The 25,091-nt window shown below is 43.3% G+C and overlaps 1 protein-coding gene across 2 annotated transcripts in view; it reads right to left on the bottom strand.

The window, feature by feature from the left end:
* The window catches only part of AGMO (alkylglycerol monooxygenase), a 111,216-nt gene extending 86,740 nt beyond the window's left edge, over positions 1-24,476 (bottom strand). The window contains exons 1-4 of one of the 2 annotated variants that reach the window (XM_069960608.1): positions 24,370-24,476; positions 24,146-24,291; positions 20,704-20,831; positions 12,359-12,510 (exon numbers count right to left, since the gene is read on the bottom strand). In XM_069960608.1, the coding sequence (XP_069816709.1) occupies positions 12,359-12,510; positions 20,704-20,831; positions 24,146-24,271 (406 nt within the window). In that variant the 5' untranslated portion in view covers positions 24,272-24,291; positions 24,370-24,476. The other variant, XM_069960609.1, reaches the window with a different exon arrangement.
* Between the last annotated feature and the right edge of the window lie 615 nt (positions 24,477-25,091).

Here is a 25,091-nt window from a genome sequence, read left to right as displayed (position 1 = left end):
TTTTTTCTGAAAAGAGCCGGGGATGATGAAGCTGACTGTAACAACATGCACCTACTGCTGTCCTCTGCTCCAGTTTCTGGTCCCCCGGTCATTGATTGGCCAGGCGGGCCTAACATGTCATGACTAGAGATGATCGAACAGCGGAAAATCTTAGGTCCTATCGAACTCGAATCTCCTCCTTCCCCACAGACCGAGAAGGCATCGGGAATCAAATGCGGAAGGTTCAACAAGGTTCAAGTTCGATAGAACCCAAGATTTTCCGCTTTTCGATTATCTCTAGTCATGACTCAGGTCCCCGCTAAGACCAGGAAGTGGCTGGGGGACCGGGAACCAAAGCGGCGGACAGCAAACCCCTGTACTGGAGTCTGGGAGGTCGGTGTATGTTGTTTTGTTTAACAACCTCCTCCCCGACTCTTTTGGAAAAAAATGCCTGACGCCGGACTTCCCTTTTAAAGCGAATGTACCACTTTACTGGCTAGATCAAGTTCTATATACCGCCCAATCTGCGCCAACACGCTGAATCAGCTGCCACATTACTTTTTATAATCGGTCGTCCCGTTTGCGTTATTTTTTCCTGATTTGCAATATGCAAATCAGGTCAGTTGTGCACAGGAGGTAAACCCGGGAAGACCAATTTAAAGGGGTAGTGCGGCGCTAAACATTTAGTCACAAAATAACCCACCCAGACCCGGAAGTCTTGGTGCATTATACTTACCGCATTCGTGTCGACCCCCGTCCGCCATCTTGGGACAATGACGTCGTCTTCGGGAGGCCGGACGTACCGCTCCATCTGTCCCTCATGCCGGCCCCCCTCTGTCGCATCATCAGCTGCTCAGCCAGGATAGGCTGAGCATAACTGTGCTCAGCCAATCGCGGCTGAGCAGATGGTGACGCGGCAGAGGGGGGCCGGCATGAGGGACAGATGGAGCGGTACGTCCGGCCTCCCGAAGACGAAGAAGACGGGGGTCGACACAAATGTGGTAAGTATAATGTACCAACACTTCCGGGTCTACCGTGGGTGGGGGGAAACACGGGGAAGGGGGTCATTCACATACATAAGGCACATTACTAAGTTGTGTATAACTTTGTAATGTGTGTTATTTTGTGAATAAATGTTTAGCGCCGCACTACCCCTTTAAAGATATCTCCTTCCCCTTTCCCGATGATGCGCGCCTCCTGGTCTCCTTAGTCGCACCTCCAGTATCCTCCCTGGCTCGGCCTGTCAGCGCGGCGGCATCTCAGATATGGGTGGTAGGCAGTTCTTCTGTAACATATTAAGTTATATTCTTCAACACCAGTGCAGAGAGCAGGGTATGAGCCTGCGGAGTAGGACTCATACCCCACTATGACAGCTATAGTGGCGCTCAGGTGCCGCGCTGGGGACAATACTGGAAGCACGACTTAAGAGACCAGGGTATCCCGCATATCGAACCTAGATATAATAAGAAGTGCCACTAACACGTATAATTTATAATACTGCTATCTTCATATGTGGCATAAAGATCTTTGGGCCTTCTCAGGCTCCAGGCCAGGCTGCTTCTCCTGCCCCTCTATTGGGACACCTCTCTTCTTTCTATTAGGGTATCTATTATGTCCAACAAGAAATAAATTCTATTACATATGACAATAAAAGCAGCGACCATCTGTAATTTATAATTCTGCTATCTTAATATGAGGCATAAAGACCTTTTGGCCTTCCCAGGCACCAGGCCAGGCCTGGCACCCTCTATAGGTACACCTTTCTTCTTCCACTTAGTTAATAAACAATGGGAATGCAAAGAAGAAGGGACAGGCTGGAACTTGTAGTCCTCACTCCTGCTAGACAATCCCACAGAGAGGCAAGGTGCGGAAAATAGCAACACAGGAAACCAAACAATAGTCCAGGAAATCCTGTTAGAGTGGCCTGAAGTGTAAGAGGAAGACGACACAAGCTTAAGGAGATCATTGATGCCCAATAAAGGTAACAGAGAAGGAGTCATCGCTCCTCAGAAGTATCCGGAAGGAGAAGGCAGCCATCATTATTATCACCACTTTCTTATATACTGCTTTGTGCATTACGGTATATTGTTGTGCACCTTGTGACGGTAGTTGCTAATTTCATCTCAGACACATAGAAAGGTGCGACTATATTTTCCTTTCCACGGAATAAACTTCTATGGAATGGAAATCAACCTGGAAAATTCTTAAGATGGAAAAGATGTTCTGGGCTAGACAAGGTATGTGTCTGAGTATTGGGACTCTTCCACTTAGGCTGCCTATTAACTGGCCTGTCAAGTTTCCAAAACTCATTTCCATGTACTTTAGTAGGAATTCTGAGGTAATAGAGAAGGGTTCAGGATCCTGAGTGGCTACAAAGAGCGTCTCTCATACTGGAGGACCTGTCCTGTCCTGCATTACACAGACAGCCCACTGATTTGAGTGGACAATGTGTTATACTTTGTCTCTTCTTTGGTGGCGCTGTCAGAATAACTCTGGTCATTTTTTTTTTTATTTCAATCAACTGATGCGGGAAAATTATATGGATTTGTAGTTTACTTCTATTTAAAAATCTCCAGTCTTCTGGTACTTATCAGCTGCTGAATGTCCTGCAGGAAGTGGGATATTCTCTCCAATCTGACACAGTGCTCTTTGCTGTCACCTCTGTCCATGTCAGGAATTGTCCAAAGCAGTAGCAAATCCCTATAGAAATCTCTGGAAGACTGAAGATTTCTGAAACAAAGTAAATTACAGACCTATATAAGTTGCCCACACCAGTTTATTTGAAAGAAAGAAAAATAACCAAAGTTTTCCATGGGGATTTGCTGCTGCTCTGGACAGTTCCTGACATGGACAGAGGTGGCAGCAAAGAGCACTGCGTCAGACTGGAGAGAATACACCACTTCCTGCAGGACATACAGCAGCTCATAAGTGCTGGAGAAATTGTGATTTTTGTTTTTTTAATAGAAGTAAATATCTGTATAACTAACAGCAGTTGATCTGATTTCTTTTTCCCGCTGGAGTACCCCTTTACACTAAAAGCATTATAAGGATCTAAGATGCAGTTGGTTTAGGCCAGTCCAGTCTGAATTGTTAGCCATAATTGTAGATTAGAAAATTTTACTTAAAATGGCTGCCAAATTTGTTTTAATTTTGACGGCCAACCTGGATCTGGCCCTCCACCCACCAAATCAGAGCCCCCAGCTTGGAGAAAGTAAGTAGTTAACATGTGACATCTTCTTCTCTATTTGGGCCAGTAAGCAGCAATGCATAATCCATCACTGCTTACTGTATAAGAGCAGGGGCTCCTGTCAAAATGATAGGTGTCCAAGCTCTTGTATGCAGTTTCTGTGGTTCCCTTGCATTTTACAACTATGTACTGAGCAAGAAGCAATGGCGTAGCTACCATAAAGACAGACCATGCAACTGCTACAGGGCCCGTCCACTAAGGGGGCTCACAGGCTGGTCCCTGACCCTTTATCTTAGAACATTCGTGATAATCGCTATTGGCTTCCTGCCCTGCCAGGCTCCCTTGTGGCCGGAGGCAGCATTGCACTTCCAGCCACCCCCATACACATACTCACTCATCCCAGCTCAGTGCCCTGGGGTTTGTTCTCGCAGCGCACAAGTGACAATAAAATTATAAACTATAAAAATGAAATTAATAAACATATAATAAAAGAAAAGGCACCATAATCGCATAGTAATATAGCAGACACACGTCCCTCCACTTCAGCCAGTTCTACTGCATTGTTGGTACACAGAACAAAAAGTAGTCACTTAGTATCGGTGGTGTCTGTTGCTAGGCAACCAATTCAAGTTCAAACGTGCTGCAAAGTAATGGCTGAATGCTGACAGTTCTGTAATCTCAGGTTTCCCTTCTTCTACCCCGAATATCACCCAAGTCCATGGACTGTAGGGGGGAGGATGGTAGCTGGAGAGCGGCTGAGGAGGAATGCCTCCGCAATGATACTGAATAAGCCGTGCCAACTTTCAGCTGAGGTCAAATATGCCTGGAGGGCAGGGGGGAGTCAGATGTCGACCTCAGGTAATATAGCTAGCTGACAGCGACATATGGCGCTTCCATTAGCTGTGATGGAAAAATCGGGCCGTATTGACAAGGTTTAGGAGGAAACCGGAGAAGTCCTGTTTTCGCCACATGCTGCACTTAGTACTGTGTCATGGAATATTATCCACAGGGATATAAGAAAGTCATAATTGGGGATTTGGGTTTATATGGAAGGGAACATTCCACCTAGAGCCAGAATTTAGGGTAAGATGTGTACACTGCGGGGCAAGGAAGAGACCAACAATGAAGGGTTAACTCATCGCTGCCCCATATATATACACTGTATACTCCATCATTATACTGATGTAGCAGAGCTGGATCGATGCAGGAGAGCGGAGATTGTTATTTATAGCAAAGTGCCACAGTATTGCTGAAGATCCGCGATATTCCACAGGGCTGGCATTAACCCCTTCAGGACCAGGCTAACTTTCGTTTTTTCCTCCTCGTGTTTAAAAGGCCATAGCGCTTGCATTTTTTCACCTGCAGACCCACATTAGCCCTTATTGTTTTGCGACACTATTTGTAACTTACAACGGCAGACTTAATTTTTCCATAAAATACGCTGTGAAACCAGAAAAAAAATTATTTGTGCAGTGAAATTGAAAAAAAAAAAAGGATTTTTTTTTACATTTTGGGGGGCTTTCGTGTTTACGCCATTGGCCTTATGGTAAAACTGACATGTTATATATGTTCCTCAAGTCGGTACAATTACAACCATATGTAATATAAATGACTTTTATTTTATCTGACTGCTTTTAAAAAATTAAAACCGTTAAAAAAAAAAGCTAAATGTGTTTACAATTGCTCTATTCCCAGCCTTATAGCGCTTTTATCTTTTGGTCTATAGGGTCATTTTTTGCTCCATGATCTGTTCTTTCTATCGTTCCCTTGCTTGTTTATATGCAACTTTTCGATCACTTTTTATTACAATTTTTCTGGATTTGATGTGACAAAAAATGTGCAATTTTTTTTTGGGCGTTTTTTTTTGCGCTTACGCCGTTTACCGTGCGATATCAGGAATGTGATAATTTAATAGTTCATACAATTACGCACGTGGCGATACTAAATATTTTTGTTTTATTTATTTTTTTATTTATAAAATGGGAAAAGGGGGTAATTCAAACTTTTATTAGGGGAGGGGATTTTTATTATTTAAAACACTTTTTTTTTTCACTTTATACTTTTAGTCCTTCAGGGGGACTTTTAGTATTACTGCAGCGATCTCCCTTAGTGATCACTGCAGTATACTTAATACAGCAATGATCGATCATATCATTGCTGTATTGGTCTGGTCTGCAGCAGACCAGATAGATGTATTGCCGAGCCGCGATCAAAGTCAGTGCGACGGTGAGCCCCAGTCGGCTCAGTAGAAGGGATCTCCCCTCCGTGATCACATCACACTAGACACCAGGGAAAGGGGGATATAATACATATAATACATTTAAATGCAGCTGTAAGATTTGACAGCTGCATTTAAATGTATAATTAGCGGGTGTGGCGATCGGACCGCACCCGCTAATAGCCGCAGTCCCAGGCTTTACATAACACCCGGGATCGTAGTGGTCCAGAGCGGGGTCGCCGCACGATCCCTCTCTGAACACCCCCACCCTCATCAGGACATAGAGTTACGTGCTGATGCGGGAAGGGGTTGAACTCACTGACTTGAGACACATGACAAAGTCAGCTCTGTGACTACAGACCAGAGAAAATGACATTTATGTTATAATATTACTAATAGATGTTATTAAAGTTATAAATGTATCTCATTCTAATTAATAGAGACCACTCTAATAATAGGTATTAAATAATAATAATAGCTAATAATTATTAATAGATACCACTCTAATAATAGATAATAAATAATAATAGATAATTAATAATTAATAGATACCACTCTATTCCATCTATGTAATACCACCATATTCTGACAAAAAAAAAAAAGAGGATTTTTTACTCACCGTAAAATCTCTTTCTTGTAGTCTTCATTGGGGGACACAGATACCATGGGTATAGGCTGCTGCCACTAGGAGGCGCTGACACTAAGAGAAACAAAGAAAGTGACTCCTCCTGAGCAGGATATACCCGCCCACAGGCACTGAGCTAAACCAGTTTGTACAAGAGCAGTAGGAGAAGTCAAGAACAGGTAAAGTAGAAATAACACCAAAAACGGAGAAAACTACCATACCGAGGAAAAAACCCAAAAGAAAATGGGTGGGTGCTGTGTCCCCCAATGAAGACTACGAGAAAGAGATTTTACGGTGAGTAAAAAATCCTCTTTTCTCGTGCGTCTTATTGGGGGACACAGATACCATGGGACGTCCAAAAGCAGTCCATGGGGTGGGAAAGATAACCGCTAGACAAGAGCGATTGGCGAGAAGGCACAGAATAGCACCAACACAACCATCAACTAGGAAGAGAGCAAGGGATGATGCTGAATGCATCAGAGAAAACCCCTACAGGTCCGCAGCAAAGGAAAAAAAGAGTGTCTATTCCCTGGAGCAACGTGCTGCACGGCAGACAGAGTGGGTTGTGTCCATCCTGGAAGCCAGCGACATGATGTAACATTGAGTCCAACAGAACTAGTAGGCTAGATGTGGGGGAAAAAAAAAAAAAAAAACAGACGCCCAGCCAAGTGGGTGACCACAGGCAGCAGGGACTTACTCTGAGGTAAAACAGAATAAAAGGCAAATACAACCAAGACGGGAGAGACTGGAAAATGTTTCATGGCACATAGAGGTCTAAGGCGTCAAATAAAGGAGAGAGGACTGAGCGTCTCTCATAGAAGGTGCCACATGAGATGCAGGAGAAGCTGCGTCCTTGACTATGGAGCTGGCAAGAATGGCCAGGCTGGAAACTCCATAGGCCTAGGAGTACAGTCTTCACTGAGAAGACAAAACTTGAGCACAAGAGAAGCCATGGCCTATGATATGAGTTATCCCATCTGAGAAACACATGTTAATAAGAAGAATAAAGCTGTCCAAGCATAAAGCAGTCCAGGGAAGGAAGGAGCTGGAGGAAGGAAAAACCGCGATCAGAATCTTGAGTAAGTTGTCCTGGAAGGAGTACAGTAGTACCTGGTATCCCGCAGTGCCCAACAGAAAAGAGGAGCAGAGAAAAGCTGGTAAGCCGGGGAAAAAACAACTCCATGGGCTGTTAGAGCCTTAGAAGGGAGGTCGATCATATAAAACACTCTGCTCCAAGAAGCCTAGAGGTACTCGAGAGCCTGGAGTCCCAGAAGAAAACTGTGAAGGGAGGTCAAGGTAAGGCTGATGGGCATGGGAGTTGTCACAGGACAATGGGCACAACAGGTAATACATAGACTAGAGTCCATATGTAAACTAGATCCAGAAACCAACGCCTCAAAGGGTGAGCGGAGACGTTGCTTGGTAAGAGCAGAACAGCAAATGTAAGTCCTGCCAGAATGCGATAGGTTTGGAGACGATAAAAGGTAGGGCCAGACATGGGCCAGTGAACAACCCTGTTTCCAAGGAGAGGAAACCTTTAAGGGAATAAGTTCTCAAGGAATCCACATGGGAGACAAGATAAGGGAGGGGGACTGGGAGCCCCGTCTGGAGAGCATGGCCGGTCAACAAGAAGACCAAGGACAAGGAAGTCAAGCAGGAGTGCTCATAGAGGCCAGTGAGGGTCGGAAACCCACACCCGCCTGTCGGAAGAAGCAATTACGGAATAACAGTCGTCTGGAGGATACTTATACTAAATATTCCATCCTCCTGGAGGAGGGAAGGGCTGCTTGAATATTTTCTGACTGAGTGGTAAAAACCCAAACCCAGGATAGGGGGGGTCATGCACAACAGTGCATTACTCCAGGGAGAAGGAGTAATGGTGTAAGCGGGAGCACTGCAAAACCCTGAACTGAGAACAATGCTTGATAGTCCGTATGCCTATGTGGAGTAAAATGGCGGCCTGGGAGGGAGGGCAGGGGGAATATACTCACCATATAGGAGCACATACTCACCATTGTCGTCTTCAGCCGGTGGGTGCCTCACCTTAACGCGCCAAGCTTTGGGGGGCGAGGCGGGAAGGGGCTGTGCGGATACAGAGTCCGCAGAAAGGCGACCAGATTGACTGATCTGGGGCCCTGGTGTCACGTTGCCGGCCGGTGGCGACCGAGGGGTCACAGCCCATTTACATTTATGGTCTGTTCCCTGGTCGCATAGTGGGGGGATCAGGGTGAGTTTTAGATAACCCACCGTGCCCAAGAATCCATAGAACCTAGAAGGAAAAAGAAATACCAACTAACTAAACATAAAGGAAGAAACTGGTCTGGAGAACCCAGACCTGTGTCTGCCTCCTACTGACACTAAGCTAAACTGGTTTAGCTCAGTGCCTGTGGGCGGGTATATCCTGCTCAGGAGGAGTCACTTTCTTTGTTTCTCTTAGTGTCAGCGCCTCCTAGTGGCAGCAGCCTATACCCATGGTATCTGTGTCCCCCAATAAGACGGACGAGAAATACTGCTATATGTTGTCATCATAATTCCACTCCATATGGTGTCCTAATAACACTAACTAATGCCATATATTACTGCTATATGGTGTCAATATAATACTGTCACATATTGTCCTAATAGTACCACCTTGTAGTGCCAAAATAATACTGCTATGTAGTGTCATTATAATTTCACACCATATAGTGTCCTAATAACACTAACTAATGCCATATAATACTGCTATATGTTGTCATCATAATTCCACTCCACAGTGTCCTAATAACACTAACTAATTCCATATAATACTGGTATATGTCGTCATCATAATTCCACTTCACTCCAGTGTCCTAATAACACTAATGCCATATAAAACTTCTATATGGTGTCAATATAATACTGTCACATATTGCCCTAACTACACCACCATGTAATGCCAAAATAAACTTGCTATGCAATGTCAAAATAATACAGTCATATCGTATCCAAATAATGGTATAATAATACTGCTATATGTTCTATAAATAACACCATTATATAGTTTTCACGTAACACCCCCATATATTGCAAGAATAAAGCTCTACGTGGTGCCTAAATAACATTATATAGTTTGCAAGTAATACCACCATATTTACTTGAAGTCAAGCTTTATTTTGTTGTCCACATAACACCGCCATATACTGTCCAGGTACAATATATCACTTTACTGCCAAATTGTGTCCAACAATAGAAGTCCAAAGGGGATGGGAGCACAATGAAAATCATACTGTACATTGGAAGGGTTTTTTAGTATCTATCAGAGCACACCTGTATTGCTCATACGATGCTGGGAGTTGTAGTTATACAAGTTATTCTTATTCCTGAAGACCTGAGATGAGCCGAGTGAGCTCTGCTTGTCTAGCTACAGAACCACTCATTTATGTCTGATATGATGTTACTTATAATTTGTACTTATTATTAATTCTATTAAGTAATCCCATTGTATTCATAATTATAATAACAGCTGTGTCAAAATAATACCGCCATATGGGGTAGAATAAAAAGTACTGCCCTATAGAGTTCATATGAAACCATTATATAGTGCCTGCTGTAGGAGAATGGAAAGAATCGTTTACTTCACTTTGTCTATTGTCAAAGGTCTCTTCTAACAAAACAGGAGCTTCCCATTCCCCCAGAGGTACCCGCTCCCCCCCCCCCCCCCCCAACAAAAAGTACGATTTCATATAACTGACTAAAACGATAAATTTCATATTACAGAACTGCATGTGGCTCTGTTCCATCTGGACTCTTAATCAAACTCATCATTTCCCTTTGGTTGGTCCAGGAACCATCATTTATTTTAGCTCTGGCTCCAGGGACCGTAGAAAAAGATACTTTCCTATTCTGAGGCTACTGCAGCCTATTAATACAGACAGTAACAAAGTAGCAGATGAGGCCAAAGTATACAGCGAGTCCTGCCCACCATGTAAGAGGAGAAGCAGAAACCAGTATTAGGCTGGGTTCACACTGCGTTTTTGCAATCCGTTTTTGCAATCCGTTTTTTGAAAAAAACGGATGCATTTGTGTGCATCCGTTTTGATCCGTTTTTTCCATTGTAAAAAAAAAAAACATCCGTTTTTTTTTTTACGGACACAAAAATAGTGTCAGCTACGTTTTTGTGTCCGTCAAAAAAAAAACGGATCACTTTTGATCCGTTTTTTTTACAATGGAAGTCAATGGAAAAACGGATGCACACAAATGCATCCGTTTTTTTCATCCGTTTTTTGCAAACGGATTGCAAAAACGCAGTGTGAACCCAGCCTTATAGTAGTCCAAAATCGTTGCGTTCGTAAAGCCCATGGGTTCTACAACATATAATCTGCTTATCCACATGGACTCCCTCTGGAGTAATTGTTGGTGGCGATCTCCGCCATTTTTGTTGCAAAAAACTCGTTCCAAACCTTAAACCTGCAGTACCTTAGTGTCACCACCATGCGCCTTTCTGACGTGGGAGATTAATCTTAGTACACCTTTCCCTGTTTTAATGGAATAACAATGTTCCTTAAAACGGGTACTGAGGGCTCTTTTCGTCTTGCTGAAGTGCCGCCTAGATGCACCTGCCTTCACCTCCCTCCCCCATAGACATGCTGAAGTGAACCTTAAATAAAATGGACTATGTTTTCGGCAGATAGTGAGTGCTAGCTCTTTTTCCTATTGGATTGGAATTATAGTAGTTATATTCCGGTATATAGGAGGCAGTATTATAGTATATTCCGTTATATAGGAGGTAGTATTATAGTAGATATATTCCTGTATATAGGAGCAGTATTATAGTAGTTATATTCCTGTATATAGGAGCAGTATTATAGTAGTTATATTCTTGTATATAGGAGCAGTATTATAGTAGTTATATTTCTGTATATAGGAGCAGTATTATAGAAGTTATAGTCTTGTATATAGGAGGCAGTATTATAGTAGTTATAATACTTCATAAAACCCACATGACCAAAAGTAGCAGGATATGCCTGTGCTCACATGTCTGGACCCTATGTCTTCCCATTCTGTGAGAGCAGCAATGGTAAGTGTAATACCATATCCATACTTGTGTCGTTTGGGGGCAGCCTTCCCCGCCGGTGGTGCTGGCCGGATTTTGGTGGGGCTTTTTGGGTCTGGTCCTGTGACATTGGGGTTGCAGGGCCATTCCATGGCCTCCCTTCCCTGCATGTGCACTCTTTGCGGGGTTGGCGGTCGCTGACCGACACGGTGTGGAGTTAGCGTAGGGACCCGTGTGGACCAGAGGACCTGCGCGGTGGTACACGGGGCAATATGGCTTGATCAATTCATATACAGATACTCTGGTGTTGATTTTTAATATAGGCCTAGCGGCGTTAGTATCAGCTATAGATGAGATGTGCAGCGGTTCCACTCTCTCCAGTTCGTGATTATAGTACTTATATTCTTGTATATAGGAGCAGTATTATAGTAGTTATATTCTTGAATATAGGAGCAGTATTATAGTAGTTATATTCTTGTATATAGGAGCAGTATTATAGTAGTTATATTCTTGTATATAGGAGCAGTATTATAGTAGTTATATTCCTGTATATAGGGGACAGTATTATAGTAGTTATATTCTTGTATATAGGAGCAGTATTATAGTAGTTATATTCTTGTATATAGGAGCAGTATTATAGTAGTTATATTCTTGTATATAGGGGCAGTATTATAGGAGTTATATTCCTGTATATAGGGGCAGTATTATAGTAGTTATAGTCTTGTACATGGGAGGCAGTATTATAGTAGTTGTATTCCTGTATATAGGAGCAGTATTATAGTAGTTATATTCCTGTATAGAGGAGGCAGTATTATAGTAGTTAAATTCTTGTATATAGGGGCAGTATTATAGTAGTTATATTCCTTTATAGAGGAGGCAGTATTATAGTAGTTAAATTCTTGTATATAGGAGCTGTATTATAGTAGTTATATTCCTGTATATAGGGGCAGTATTATAGTAGTTATATTCTTGTATATAGGAGCAGTATTATAGTAGTTATATTATTGTATATAGGGAGCAGTATTATAGTAGTTATATTCTTGTATATAGGAGCAGTATTATAGTAGTTATATTCCTGTATATAGGGGACAGTATTATAGTAGTTATATTCTTGTATAAAGGAGCAGTATTATAGTAGGTATATTCCTGTATATTGGGGCAGTATTATAGTAGTTATATTCTTGTCTATAGGAGCAGTATTATAGTAGGTATATTCCTGTATATAGGGGCAGTATTATAGTAGTTATAGTCTTGTACATGGGAGGCAGTATTATAGTAGTTGTATTCCTGTATAGAATAAGCACTTCTATTCTTATACACTATTAGGTTACCTACCATGTGCCATTCTGTGGAACCAATAGTATCCAAAGTCCACACCAAGGAATGTCAACCACCAAGTCCAAGGTGAATCCCAGGGTAATTCTGCTATTCTGTAGTGAGTCCATACATAGATGTAAGTGGTCACCTCAACGCCTCTGAAGACAACACTGTTTTGTACAAAAAATAAAAAAGAGCACTTCAATAATAGAAAGTGAAAAGTGAATCTATCACTAGTAAAAGGGTTACTGAGCCGCCTGACATCGTCTTATAATTACACCAATAGTATCATACTTTATTATAACTTATTCATTGATTTTAATGCTCTTTCTGTGACAGGTGGGAAATCCCACCCAGTGATTGACAGTTTGATGTATATGTTTGCACTCAGAGATAGCTGTCAATCACTGATTAGGGCCGCCCACTTGGCTCCTAAGTATCGAATGAGCAGGGGTTTTAATTGGTAGGTTATAGTAAACTATATCTCAATCTGCTCAGCTCAGACTGCCTGTGCCTTTAAGAGTTTAAGCACATGGGTTCAACTTCTAGTGCCTAGTGTTGTATTAATCGTCTGCACCCCCAAAATGACTTGACCCCAAAGCTTGCACTTTAAACCTATTGATGAATAGCAGTGGGTTATAATAAACCTCATGGCTCCTTTGCCCTCTGCAGGATTTCCAGGCAGTGTAACATATTTCATTCAGAAATCCGGGGTCCAGAAATATTCCAGCGATCATTATAAAATAAAGCAAAGGAAGAAAGAAAAGCCCAAAGTACAAAGAGCGCTAACCGGATGGCGATCTGCTGCGCCCAGGAGAGGGGATTTATAGAATGTGGTTCCAATTGTTTTACGTTTTAACTTGGGATAATGGGGCACTGCCACTCGCCGCACAAAGCTAAAGTGGCGGTAACTGAAAGCCCCCATTTCCTGCACAGGTGCCAGGCCCTAAACAAGAGCTCGATTTACTGCCCTGTCGGGGAGGGCGGCGGGCGGCGCTGACACAAATCCACCTGAAACACGGCTGCAGGAACCTGGCTGATACCCATAATCCTGCAGCAGCTATCAGGACTTTATTATAGTATAGTCACTATTATTATTATTATTATTATTATTATTATTTAGAATGGTCAGATCTGTGCCTCCACATTATATTAAGCAAGAGGATGAATCTGCAGCCCTAATAGTGATAGTGTAAAAAGATATAAGAGAGATAGATAGATAGATAGATAGATAGATAGATAGATAGATAGATAGGAGATAGATAGATAGATAGATAGATAGATAGATAGATAGATAGATAGATGATAGGATATAGATAGATAGATAAATAGATAGATAGATAGATAGATAGATAGATAGGATATAGATAGATAGATAAATAGATAGATAGATAGATAGATAGGAGATAGAGAGATAGATAGATAGATAGGAGATAGATAGATAGGAGATAGATAGATAGGAGATAGATAGATAGGAGATAGATAGATAGATAGATAGATAGATAGATAGATAGATAGATAGATAGATAGGAGATAGATAGATAGATAGATAGATAGATAGATAGATAGATAGATAGGAGATAGATAGATAGATAGATAGATAGGAGATAGATAGGAGATAGATAGATAGATAGATAGATAGATAGATAGATAGATAGATAGATAGATAGAATCACAGGACCAGGAGACCAAAAGATTACTAGGAGCGGAGGTGCTGTTCTGTTGGGGGCACAGGGATGGGTAAAGGTGCTAGTACATGGGCCAGTGAGGAACCAATCAATAATGTAAACTGGCGCTCATTTACTGGGCCGATAATCATTTAGCAAGGCCCGCACGGACATCATTAGCGATGTCCGTGCAGCCTTTGCCTCACCAGCTTTTACATGACCTATTCAAGTTCCCGGTCTCCTCCTGCATTCTTTATGCTTCCTCCCTCCCTGTTTTTTTACGTTTGCCCAGAGTTCCCCTTTTAGTTTAGTTGGTTACAGTACACACTAGGGGGCGCTGTTACTTAACATTTTACATCATGAAAGAAACAATTTAACAATGAGTTCGTCACTCTCCCACTGTGGGACCTGCTATCTCCACAGGTGCCCTACCCCTAGAACTGGGTAGTATCACTCAGGCCTCTACTTGGAATATACACCCCAGCATGTAAGAGATGGACCGTCGTCACCAGCTCAGACCCTCCTCTTCAGCTACCGACTCCCTTCAATCTGCTGAACCTCAGGGCTGAGCGGCCTCTGCAGAGCGCTCACTATATACAGCTTGTTAGCATCCAGCTCCGGAGGCTCATGCACCAGCTGTAATGCGCCCCCCCCCCCCTTCTTGAGCGACTTTTATCCCTGAATTCCCTCTTTGTTGTACGGACGGCACAGTAACACAAGGAACTCCCCTCCGATCCCGTCATGTACACATTAAATCCTGTCAGGAGCGATTACACTTCCTGCCTGGATGGAGAGAAGCTTTATGATGAAGAGCATACCCCTGACTAATGGACTATTAATCTGAAATATAGTCACCGTAGGCCCCGAATTATTTTTTTTTTTAAGGATGTGGCGAAACTTTTTATCCAAGTGGGTAAAATAAAATCTGCTCCCTGGGAAAGGATGAAATGGATGTTGTATTAATCTTTCTCTCAGCTGCTAATGATTTTCACCAGTTTTCCCCCTGGTTGGGGGCGTCTCCGCCCGGAGAGCGGATTCTGTCAGCCCTGCTAGATTTTTATTCATGCTGAAATCAGTTTGACTGCGGACGAAACCTGAGCCCTAAACTGCAGCCTGTGACAAGGCTTCCTAGTGCCTCTAAGAGAAAACCAGATGTAGCAGAGCTGAACGTGTCATTTAAAGGAGAAGTCCGGTGAAAATGTTTATTAAAGTATTGTATTGCCCCGCAAAAGTTATACAAATCCCCAATATACACTTATTTCGGGAAATGCTCATGAAGTGTTTTTTTTACCTGCACTTACTACTGCATCAAGGCTTCACTTCCTGGATAACATGGTGATGTCACTTCCTGGATAACATGGTGATGTCACTTCCTGCATAACATGGTGATGTCACTTCCTGGATAACATGGTGATGTCACTTCCTGCATAACATGGTGATGTCACGACCTGACTCCCAGAGCTGTGCGGCTGTGGCTGCTGGAGAGGATGATGGCAGAGGGACACTGAGGGACACAGGGCACTGGAGGGACACTGAGCATCCCTCTGCCATCATCCTCTCCAGCAACCACAGCCCGCACAGCTCTGGAAGTCAGGTCGTGACATCACCATGTTATCCAGGAAGTGACATCACCGTGTTTAGCAGGAAGTGACATCACCATGTTATCCAGGAAGTGACATCACCATGTTATCCAAGAAGTGACATCACCATGTTATCCAGGAAGTGACATCACCATGTTATCCAGGAAGTGAAGCCTTCATGCAATAGTAAATGCAGGGAAAAAAGCACTTTATAAGCATTTCCCGTAATAAGTGTATATTGGGGATTTGTATAACCTTTGGGGGACAATACAATACTTTAATAAAAATTTTCACTGGACTTCTCCTTTAACTACTTAATGTCATGGAGTAGGCCTATCTCCCTTTAAGTGACTGATGAGTCCCTTCAACCATTTAAAATCCTTACTTCACCATGTTGCCCTGGTCTCCGGGTACCCTGCTGAACAATCCCGCCACCACTTCTGAGATGAACTCATCTGGTGAGTGACAGCCTGCTCAGCCAGTCACGGACTAAAGCAGGACAGTGAGGTAAGAAAAGGAGCTTTATTATCAGAAACTTTAAAATGTCTGGAGTACCCCTTTAATTTTTTTTACTTTTTTTAATACCTGAGAATTTTCTAAAGTTTTTAAAGTTATACTAAACTAACCTTCCTCTAGCCGCTCCTGTACACAGCTGTAATTTGGCTCTCGGCTCTATCTAACAATCACCCAAACACCGACCAATCAGAACTTTGACATGTCTATACAACGTCTCAAAAGTTTTTAAGTGCCCACTTAAAGGGTTTCTCTAGGGTTACTAACTTCCCAATCCCTAGCTGATACAATGTTTCCTGGTGCTCTAATCCTGAGTGTTTCTCAGCACTGACATCACGGCTGCAAACTACAACCTTTACTATCATACAACACCATTGAACCAATTTTAATCAGGAAATGCACTAGGCCACAAATGAGGATCCTTCAGCTGTTGCAAAACTACAATTTCCATCATGCCTGGACACCCGAAGCATTAGCTGCAGCTTTGGCAGGCCAGGCATGATGGGAATTGTAGTTGTGCAACAGCTGGAGGGTCGAAGGTTTCCCGTCCCTGCTCTAGGTGATCGGGTCACCATGGCAACCATCCAACCCCCAACGAGCAGCATGCATGGGTCCCATATAGTACAACAATATTAATGGATGAATCTAACCTGCTGATTAGATTGTGCAGGAGGACGCCGGGGATAAAAATATGTCTCTTAGGGCCCTATTTCACAGTAACGATTATCGGCCGGATCGGCCCCATTTGGCCCGATTCGGCCGATTATCGTTCGGTGAAATAGAGAGAACGATCAGCCGATGATCGTGTCATCGGCTGATCGTTTATTTAGGGCCAGACCTAAAATCATCGTTCCCCCACCGCGCATCGCTACGGTTGAATATCGGTGCACGGCGGGCGACCGACTATTTGAGAAGGAACAGCAGCATGCAGCATCATACATTACCTGGCTGCAGGGCTTCTTCTCTGCGCTGTCTTCATCCCCGGGTCCAGCGCTCTATCTTCTGAATGGCCGGTCAGCTGACGGAGCGCTCAGCCAATCACAGGCCGGGACTGCCGCGGCCTGTGATTGGCTGAGTGTGGCCTGTCAGCTGACCGGCCATTCAGAAGATAGAGCGCGGGGGACCCGGGGAGGAGACGGAGCGGAGGAGAAGCCCTGCAGCCAGGTAATGTATGATGCTGCAAGGACATCGGTAACAATGTCCCTGCAGCCCTCGCTCAACGATCATCGGGCCGTGGAATAGGCCCAGTAAACGAGCGCCGATCTAGCAGATCGCCACTCGTTTACATCGATGATCGGGCCCTCCTCGCCCCGTGGAATAGGACCCTTAGGCTGGATTCACACTATATTTTTCCAATCAGTTTTTTTTCATCAGTTTGTTTGTTTTTTTAACCCCTTAAGGACCGGGCCAATTGTCACTTTTGTGGTTTTGTTTTTTCCTCCTCGTCTTATAAGACCCATAACTGATAACACTTTTTCCACCTACAGGGCCATGTTAAGGCTTGTTTTTTTCAGGAACAGGTGTACTTTGTAAAATCTTTCAATGCGCCATAAAGTGAATGACAGAACCCCCAAAATATCATTCATGGGAGGGGGTCAAAAATGTGATTACGCAAATTTTAGGGGCTTTCCACGTTTACGTAACGCACTTTACGGTAAAACTGACATTTTTTCTTTATTCTATAGGTCAGTCTGAACACAGCGATATGCATGTTTTCTAGGTTCTCTAATGTTTTACTATTTTTATTAGGCTAGGTTCACACTGCGTTTTTGCAATCCGTTTTTTTCATCTGTTTTTTGCAAAAAACGGATGAAAAAAACGGATGCATTTGTGTGCATCAGTTTTAATCCGTTTTTCCATTGATTTCCATTGTAAAAAAAAAAACGGATAAAAACCTAGTTTCAGCTACGTTTTTGTGCCGTCCACCAAAACGGATATGTTTTGATCCGTTTTTTTTACAGTGGAAGTCAATGTAAAAACGGATCAAATCGGATGCACACAAATGCATCAGTTTTTTTCATCCATTTTTTGCATAGAACGGATGAAAAAAACGGATTGCAAAAACGCAGTGTGAACCCAGCCTTAGCAGTAAAACTTTTTTTTTTGCAAATAGGCATATTTCAAATGGCCCTATTGTGACTCTTATAGCGTTTTTATTTTTTCACCTACGGGGTCGTATGGGGCGTCATTTTTGGCATCATGATCTCTATTTTTTATTAGTAATTAGTATTGATCGCTTTTTCTGAAATTTTTTTATACATAAAATGTCGTTAAAACAAAGCAATCTCTGTGTTTTTTTACCGCTTTTTGTTTACGCCGTTCACCATTGGGTTTTTTTAATAGATCGAATGATTACGCACGCTTTGCTATATTATATGTTAATTAACTTGATTATTTTTATGTGTTTTATGTATAAAATGGGAAGGGGGGGTGATTTTCACTTTTATTGGGGGAGGGGCTTTGGGACATTTTTTAAAACTTTTATAAATTAAATTTTTTTTTTTACGCTTTTTAAGCCCCTTAGGGGACATTTATGCCCTCCTGCGTTACGGCACAGGCAGTGGGGGCGTAAATGTACGCCCCTGGTCGTTAAGGGGTTAACGGAAACAAAAAGGTTGATTACGTTTTTGTGTACATTAAAAAAAACGGATCCTTTTTTTATTTTTATGATGGAAGTCAATGGAAAATCAGATGAAAACCGATGCATACAAATGCAACCCAACCTTACCTTCATCCTCGGCGCCGTTCTGGTGCAGTTAGTTGTTTGCTCCACAGTCCTGTGAGACCGTTAGGAGCACTGCCCGTCCTCATAGTGCCGATCCACCCCCTAGGGCTGGCTGGATTGTCGTTGTGGGGGAGGCGCAGTGCTCCTAACAGTCTTATTGGACCGTTAGGAGCAAACGAATAACTGCACAGGGATGCCACTGAGGAGGAGGGTAAGAGACATACCTTCATCCTCGGCATCTCCTGCAAAATAGGGACATATCAGCTGCTTAGATTTGTCTAACCTGCTGTTATTTCCCCTTTAAACAGGCACCTTGCCAGCTCACTGACTATGCCAAAGGTCAGATCTGATAGGACAGTATCCCTGGACAACCCCTCTAAGTGTGTATGCAAGGAACCAGAATGGAGTTGGATTGGAGTCAACAAGCAAACCTGAGAACCGAAGCTTTGTTGTGCGTAACAAACTCCGCTCAGCTTTTCCTTGTTTGTCCTTTTGCGCCCTCTGCTCTTTGTCTCCTTCTTCACATTTTATTTCACATAATGAGAATAGAAAACGTGTTGAATCGGAGGCTCAGGGTTCGGGATAATTGGCGTTCCCCAGGAATTCAGCCGCTCAATTTGTTGGAGAGGGTGGAACGGGCTTCAGATACTCAGTGGCTTTGTAGGAGTCATACGGGATGACAAAATATAGTACCTGAGGGGTGTTATCTGCCCCCAAATGTTCCTCGCAGCTCATCAATTATGGATTGTTTCTATGCAGTTAGTGCAAAATACAGAATAAATGCAGCGGCCTCCACGGGAAGTAATGAAGTGATATCACACATGGAGGAGGCTAATAGATTCTGCAGTCCCTCGGCATAGCAGAGCGCGCACCGAGCGGTCACTGCCAAGCCTGCTGCTGCCTGAATGAAATATCACAGTGGATCATGTCAGGGCTTTAGAGTAAGCCTGTCGTCTGACCACTGCATTTGTCAGTGTAGCAGAGCTGAGTTTGTGCCAGGTGCTGGCCCTTGTGGTATCTAGATAAGCTTAGTCTTCTAACTGAAGTTAAAGGGGAACTCTGGCGAAATTTGTTTTCTTTCAAATCAACTGGTGTCAGAAAGTTACATAGATTTCTAATTTACTTCTATTTAAAAATGTCCAGTCTTCCTGTACTTATCAGCTGCTGTATGTCCTTCAGAAACTGGTGTAATCTTTCCAGTCTGACACAGTGCTCTCTGCTGCCACCTCTGTCCATGTCAGGAACTGTCCAGAGCAGCAGCAAATCCCCATAGAAAACCTCTCCTGCTCTGGACAGTTCCTGACATGGACAGAGGTGGCAGCATAGAGCGCTGTGTCATACTGGAAAGAATACACCACTTCCTGCAGGACATACAGCAGCTGATAAGTAGTGGAAGACTGGAGATTTGTAAATAATTTTTTTTTACAAATCTATAGAACTTTCTGACACCAGTTGATTCGAAAACAAATTGTTTACCCCTTTAATTATTGTAAATACCCCTTTAAATCAGAAGAACCTTCATCAGCCAGGTGCACCGCTCTTATTTTAAAAGTATAAATCCATCAGCTTCTTCCCTCAGTTCACATCATTTGCCAAGTAGCAATTCACTCTTGGTAGCTCCATAAAACTCCAATTACTGTAAATTGTCATGAACGTACTGGCGGCGTTCTATAAAAGCCCATAAAGGTACCTGTAATGCCGAATCCGACAGATGACATCATAGCTATCAGGCCGGGACTGAGCACCGCCTGTAATTTAGAATTGTTCTATTAGCTGAGCGGCTCTGGAATGAAGCGTCCTTGGCTTCCACACTCCGCAAACCTTCCAGTTCACTGACTAAAATAAGACTTTTCCGACCACAAGAGCAATTTGACTTACTCTGGCAGACGAGACATAACTCCTGCCGAAAGGGACGTCAGTCCATCATTAACACGGAGCGGTCGACCCTTCGAAACCCAACTTGCCACCATCTCCAGAGCCAACATGACCAGGAAATAAGCCGTCGCCTAAAATATAGAAAAAGTATGGAATTTAGTGTAATATAATAACAACCACGAGCTCAGAATATTATCACATTGTATCATTGCTGAGGTAACATGTCCAAAGAGCTATGGAACATTCCGAAACAGAAATATATATATATAAATAAATAAATAAAATAATTATTTATATATATATATATATATATATATATATATATATATATATATATATATATATAGGGAAATCACATACAACATTATTTTCAACCTCTTCCACCCCATCAACCTCGGCGCCATCAGGTGGTTCCATGTTCCACACAGACTGCGTATCCCCTTCAACCCCTGACACCTCAGGTACAGCATGACTACCACTACACAGTCTGACACCCAGATGATTGTCCACTGCTGCTGTGCAGTGTAGTCTGGGACTTGTGGTGCCGATGTTGCTTCTCCTGGGACTTGTAGTCCATGTGCTGCTGCCTGAGGGTCAGATATACCATGAGCACCACTACTGTCCACAGTCTCACACACTGATGACTCTCCACACTCTTGCTGCTGTGCAGTGCTGGCTGGGACTTGTTGTGCATGTGCAGTCTGAGGGATAGGTTGTTGCTCAGGGACGGCCGGACATGTTTTCGGCTGCTGTTGTCCCTGCTGGTGTTTCTTGCCCTCCTGGAACACAAAGCTCGGGGCCTGCAGGATGACACGGGGCCCTCGCTGGGACATAGACGCAGCGTCTGAGGGTCTGGACTGGGATGATACAGTCTGAGCTTGGGCAGCAAAGCGTTCCTGGTTGTGGTAAGTCTAAGCCAGAGGCCCCATCCTCTCCAGGACACAGTCCATCTCCCTCACCACATCAGCCAGCTCAATGCTCAGGGAGTGCAGCTTAGCATCATACAGGGTGTTACTCTCTGGTTGCAAATAAAGTCGATCTGTATTTGCAGCATTTGTTTGTGGTGCTTTAGTTCCTCCATTCCCTTACCAGACCTGGGATCTCCTCCACCATCTGCAGCTCAGGTGCTCTCTCTGGCTCCTTCTCCTCAGGTGTAGGTGTCTCTGGCTCCTTCTCCTCAGGTGTAGGTCTCTGTGGTCTCTCTGGCTCCTTCTCCTCAGGTGTAGGTCTCTGCAGTCTCTCAGGCTCCTTCTCCTCAGGTGTAGGTCTCTGCAGTCTCTCAGGCTCCTTCTCCTCAGGTGTAGGTCTCTGTGGTCTCTCTGGCTCCTTCTCCTCAGGTGTAGGTCTCTGTGGCCCCTCTGGCTCCTTCTCCTCAGGTGCTGGTTTCTGTGGTCTCTCTGGCTCCTTCTCCTCAGGTGTAGGTCTCTGTGGTCTCTCTGGCTCCTTCTCCTCAGGTGTAGGTCTCTGTGGTCTCTCTGGCTCCTTCTCCTCAGGTGTTGGTCTCTGCGGTCTCTCTGGCTCCTTCTCCTCAGGTGTAGGTCTCTGTGGTCTCTCTGGCTCCTTCTCCTCAGGTGCTGGTCTCTGCGGTCTCTCTGGCTCCTTCTCCTCAGGTGTAGGTCTCTGCGGTCTCTCTGGCTCCTTGTCCTCAGGTGTAGGTCTCTGCAGTCTCTGAGGCTCCTTCTCCTCAGGTGCTGGTCTCTGTGGTCTCTCTGGCTCCTTCTCCTCAGGTGCTGGTCTCTGCAGTCTCTCAGGCTCCTTCTCCTCTGCTGTAGGTCTCTGTGGTCTCTCAGGCTGTTTGCAATCACCTGGTTCCAGCTTTGCTGCAGATCTGGTCTTGCCTTGACCCACCATCCTGGAGACCATCACCTGATGTTCTCCTGCAGGGTCTGTCTCTCCAGAGATGTCCTCTTCTGTCTGGGTGCAGGAGTGGGGGGCTGTGCACCTGCTGCTTCTCCTGCTTGTCTCACCATGTGCTCACTTTGCTGGCTTGGCCTTGGGCTTCCTACTGCTGTATTGTGTTTAGTCTTATTGACTTCCATCTTCATATCTTCTTTCTTTGTATTTGTGCGGCTTACATTATCATTACTGCTTCTCATGCTGGAAACTTTGGGATTTTCATCCTCTTTAGAATGATGGGAGTTGTCTCCCAGTGTAGGCCTTGGAGCCTGGGCCTCGCTTGGGGAGCTTCCCCACCCAGGGAGGCCCCGCCCCGCCCTGGGAGCAGTATTATAGCAGTTTTAGTCTTGTATATAGGAGGCAGTATTATAGTAGTTTTAGTCTTGAATATAGGAGGCAGTATTATAGTAGTTATATTCCTGTATATAGGGGGCAGTATTATAGTAGTTATATTCTTGTATATAGGAGCAGTATTATAGTAGTTATATTCCTGTTTATAGGAGCAGTATTATAGTAGTTATATTCTTGTATATAGGAGCAGTATTATAGCAGCTATATTCCTGTATATAGGAGCAGTATTATAGTAGTTATATTCTTGTATATAGAAGCAGCATTATAGTAGTTATATTCTTGTATATAGGGGGCAGTATTATAGTAATTATATTCCTGTATGTAGAAGCAGTATTATAGTAGTTATATTCCTGTATGTAGAAGCAGTATTATAGTAGTTATATTCCTGTATATAGGAGCAGTATTATAGTAGTTATATTCCTGTATATAGGGGACAGTATTATAGTAGTTATATTCCTGTATATAGGAGCAGTATTATAGTAGTTATATTCCTGTATATAGGGAGCAGTATTATAGTAGTTATATTCTTGTATATAGGGGCAGTATTATAGTAGCTATATTCTTGTATATAGGGGTAGTATTATAGTAGTTATATTCTTGTATATAGGAGCAGTATTATAGTAGTTATATTCTTGTATATAGGGAGCAGTATTATAGTAGTTATATTCCTGTATATCGGAGCAGTATTATACTAGTTATACATACAACTACATACAGTATTATAATATTGTACATACATAATATGTGACTGTTACATGTTGCAGTTTGTTGGGAAATACTGGAGTTGTGTTTGGCTATCCATGTTGCGCAGTACACTTTTTCTTGCCAAAAGGCCATAACTCCAGATAGTTTAGGGGTCACCCAGGTTTTGTTTGATATTATGGAGTGATGTGATGCCTGGATGGCAGCAGTTCCCATCATACTTTTTCACCTCTGGTTTAGTTTTCTGTGTACTGTCAGAGTCATATAGAGTCATTGACCTCTATATAAAGTCTGTATCACTGGTGTATAGTGAGTCTCGCTTGGGTCATATTTTGGTGTAAATTTATAAAATGTGAACTTCCGGAGTAATGTAAAATACGCAGACAGTTCCATTACTCATGTCTGAGCGCACAGTAGTAAAACCCAATATCTGACCTATTATATCCTTACTGCCCATAGTGGCTGTGGTATCACTGCCTGTGTGTACTGTGCTCACCTTATCCACGTAATCTGGCACATCCTCTATACTTTTAAAGGAGGTTTCATTTGGATATAAGACATAGAACATCATCCGAACGCCCTGGTTGATTGACACCTCGCTGTGGCCAGTGAACCCTCCCATGGCTGACAGCGGTTCAGCAGCTGCAGGGAATAGAAGAGAAATCCAGTTATTTACATGCGATCACAGGCATCAACCAAGTCCCAGCCGCTCGCTCTTACATTGTTTGGAAAGTCTTCCTAGTGAAACCTGATACACAGTGATGAAGGACAGAGCACGTGATCCACCGAGGCAAAGGTTCACAATACAAGCCTAGCCTACAGGGATAGAGCTGGAGAGGAGCAGCAGAGGCTGCCGGGATCAGGAGGAGCCCCTTCTACTGACAGCACAATGTAACATCCCCCATGTGTGTATCCACAGGGAAGGGCTATATGTGAACACGTGTGCACTTTACACTTTATTACACTGATAACATGTCACCTAAAGATACCTTTCATAGTAAGAACTTGGACAAAGGTAACGCTGAGGCACAAAAGGTAGGTATAAAAAAAAAAATTATAAAAATTATATTTCAAATTAACTGTTGTCAGAAAATTATCTAGATTTTTATTTACTTCTATTTCAAAATCTCCAGTCTTCCTGTACCTATCAGCTGCTGTATGTCCTGCAGGAAGTGGTGTATTCTTCCAGTCTGACACAGTGCTCTCTGCTGCCACCTCTGTCCATGTCAGGAACTGTCCAGAGCAGCAGCAAATCCCCATAGGAAACTTCTCCGGTTCTGGACAGTTCCTGACCTGGACAGAGGTGGCAGCCGAGAGCACCGTGTCAGACTGAAATTAATGAATACACCACTTCCTGCAGGACATACAGCAGCTGATAAGTACTGGAAGACTGGAGATCTTTTTATTTCTGACACCAGTTGATTTGAAAACAGCCCCCCCCC

Source organism: Dendropsophus ebraccatus, chromosome 2 (assembly GCF_027789765.1).
Source record: "Dendropsophus ebraccatus isolate aDenEbr1 chromosome 2, aDenEbr1.pat, whole genome shotgun sequence".
Lineage (NCBI taxonomy): Eukaryota > Metazoa > Chordata > Amphibia > Anura > Hylidae > Dendropsophus > Dendropsophus ebraccatus.
Note: the sequence above shows the minus strand (reverse complement) of the source record. Positions and strands in the feature narration are given on the sequence as shown.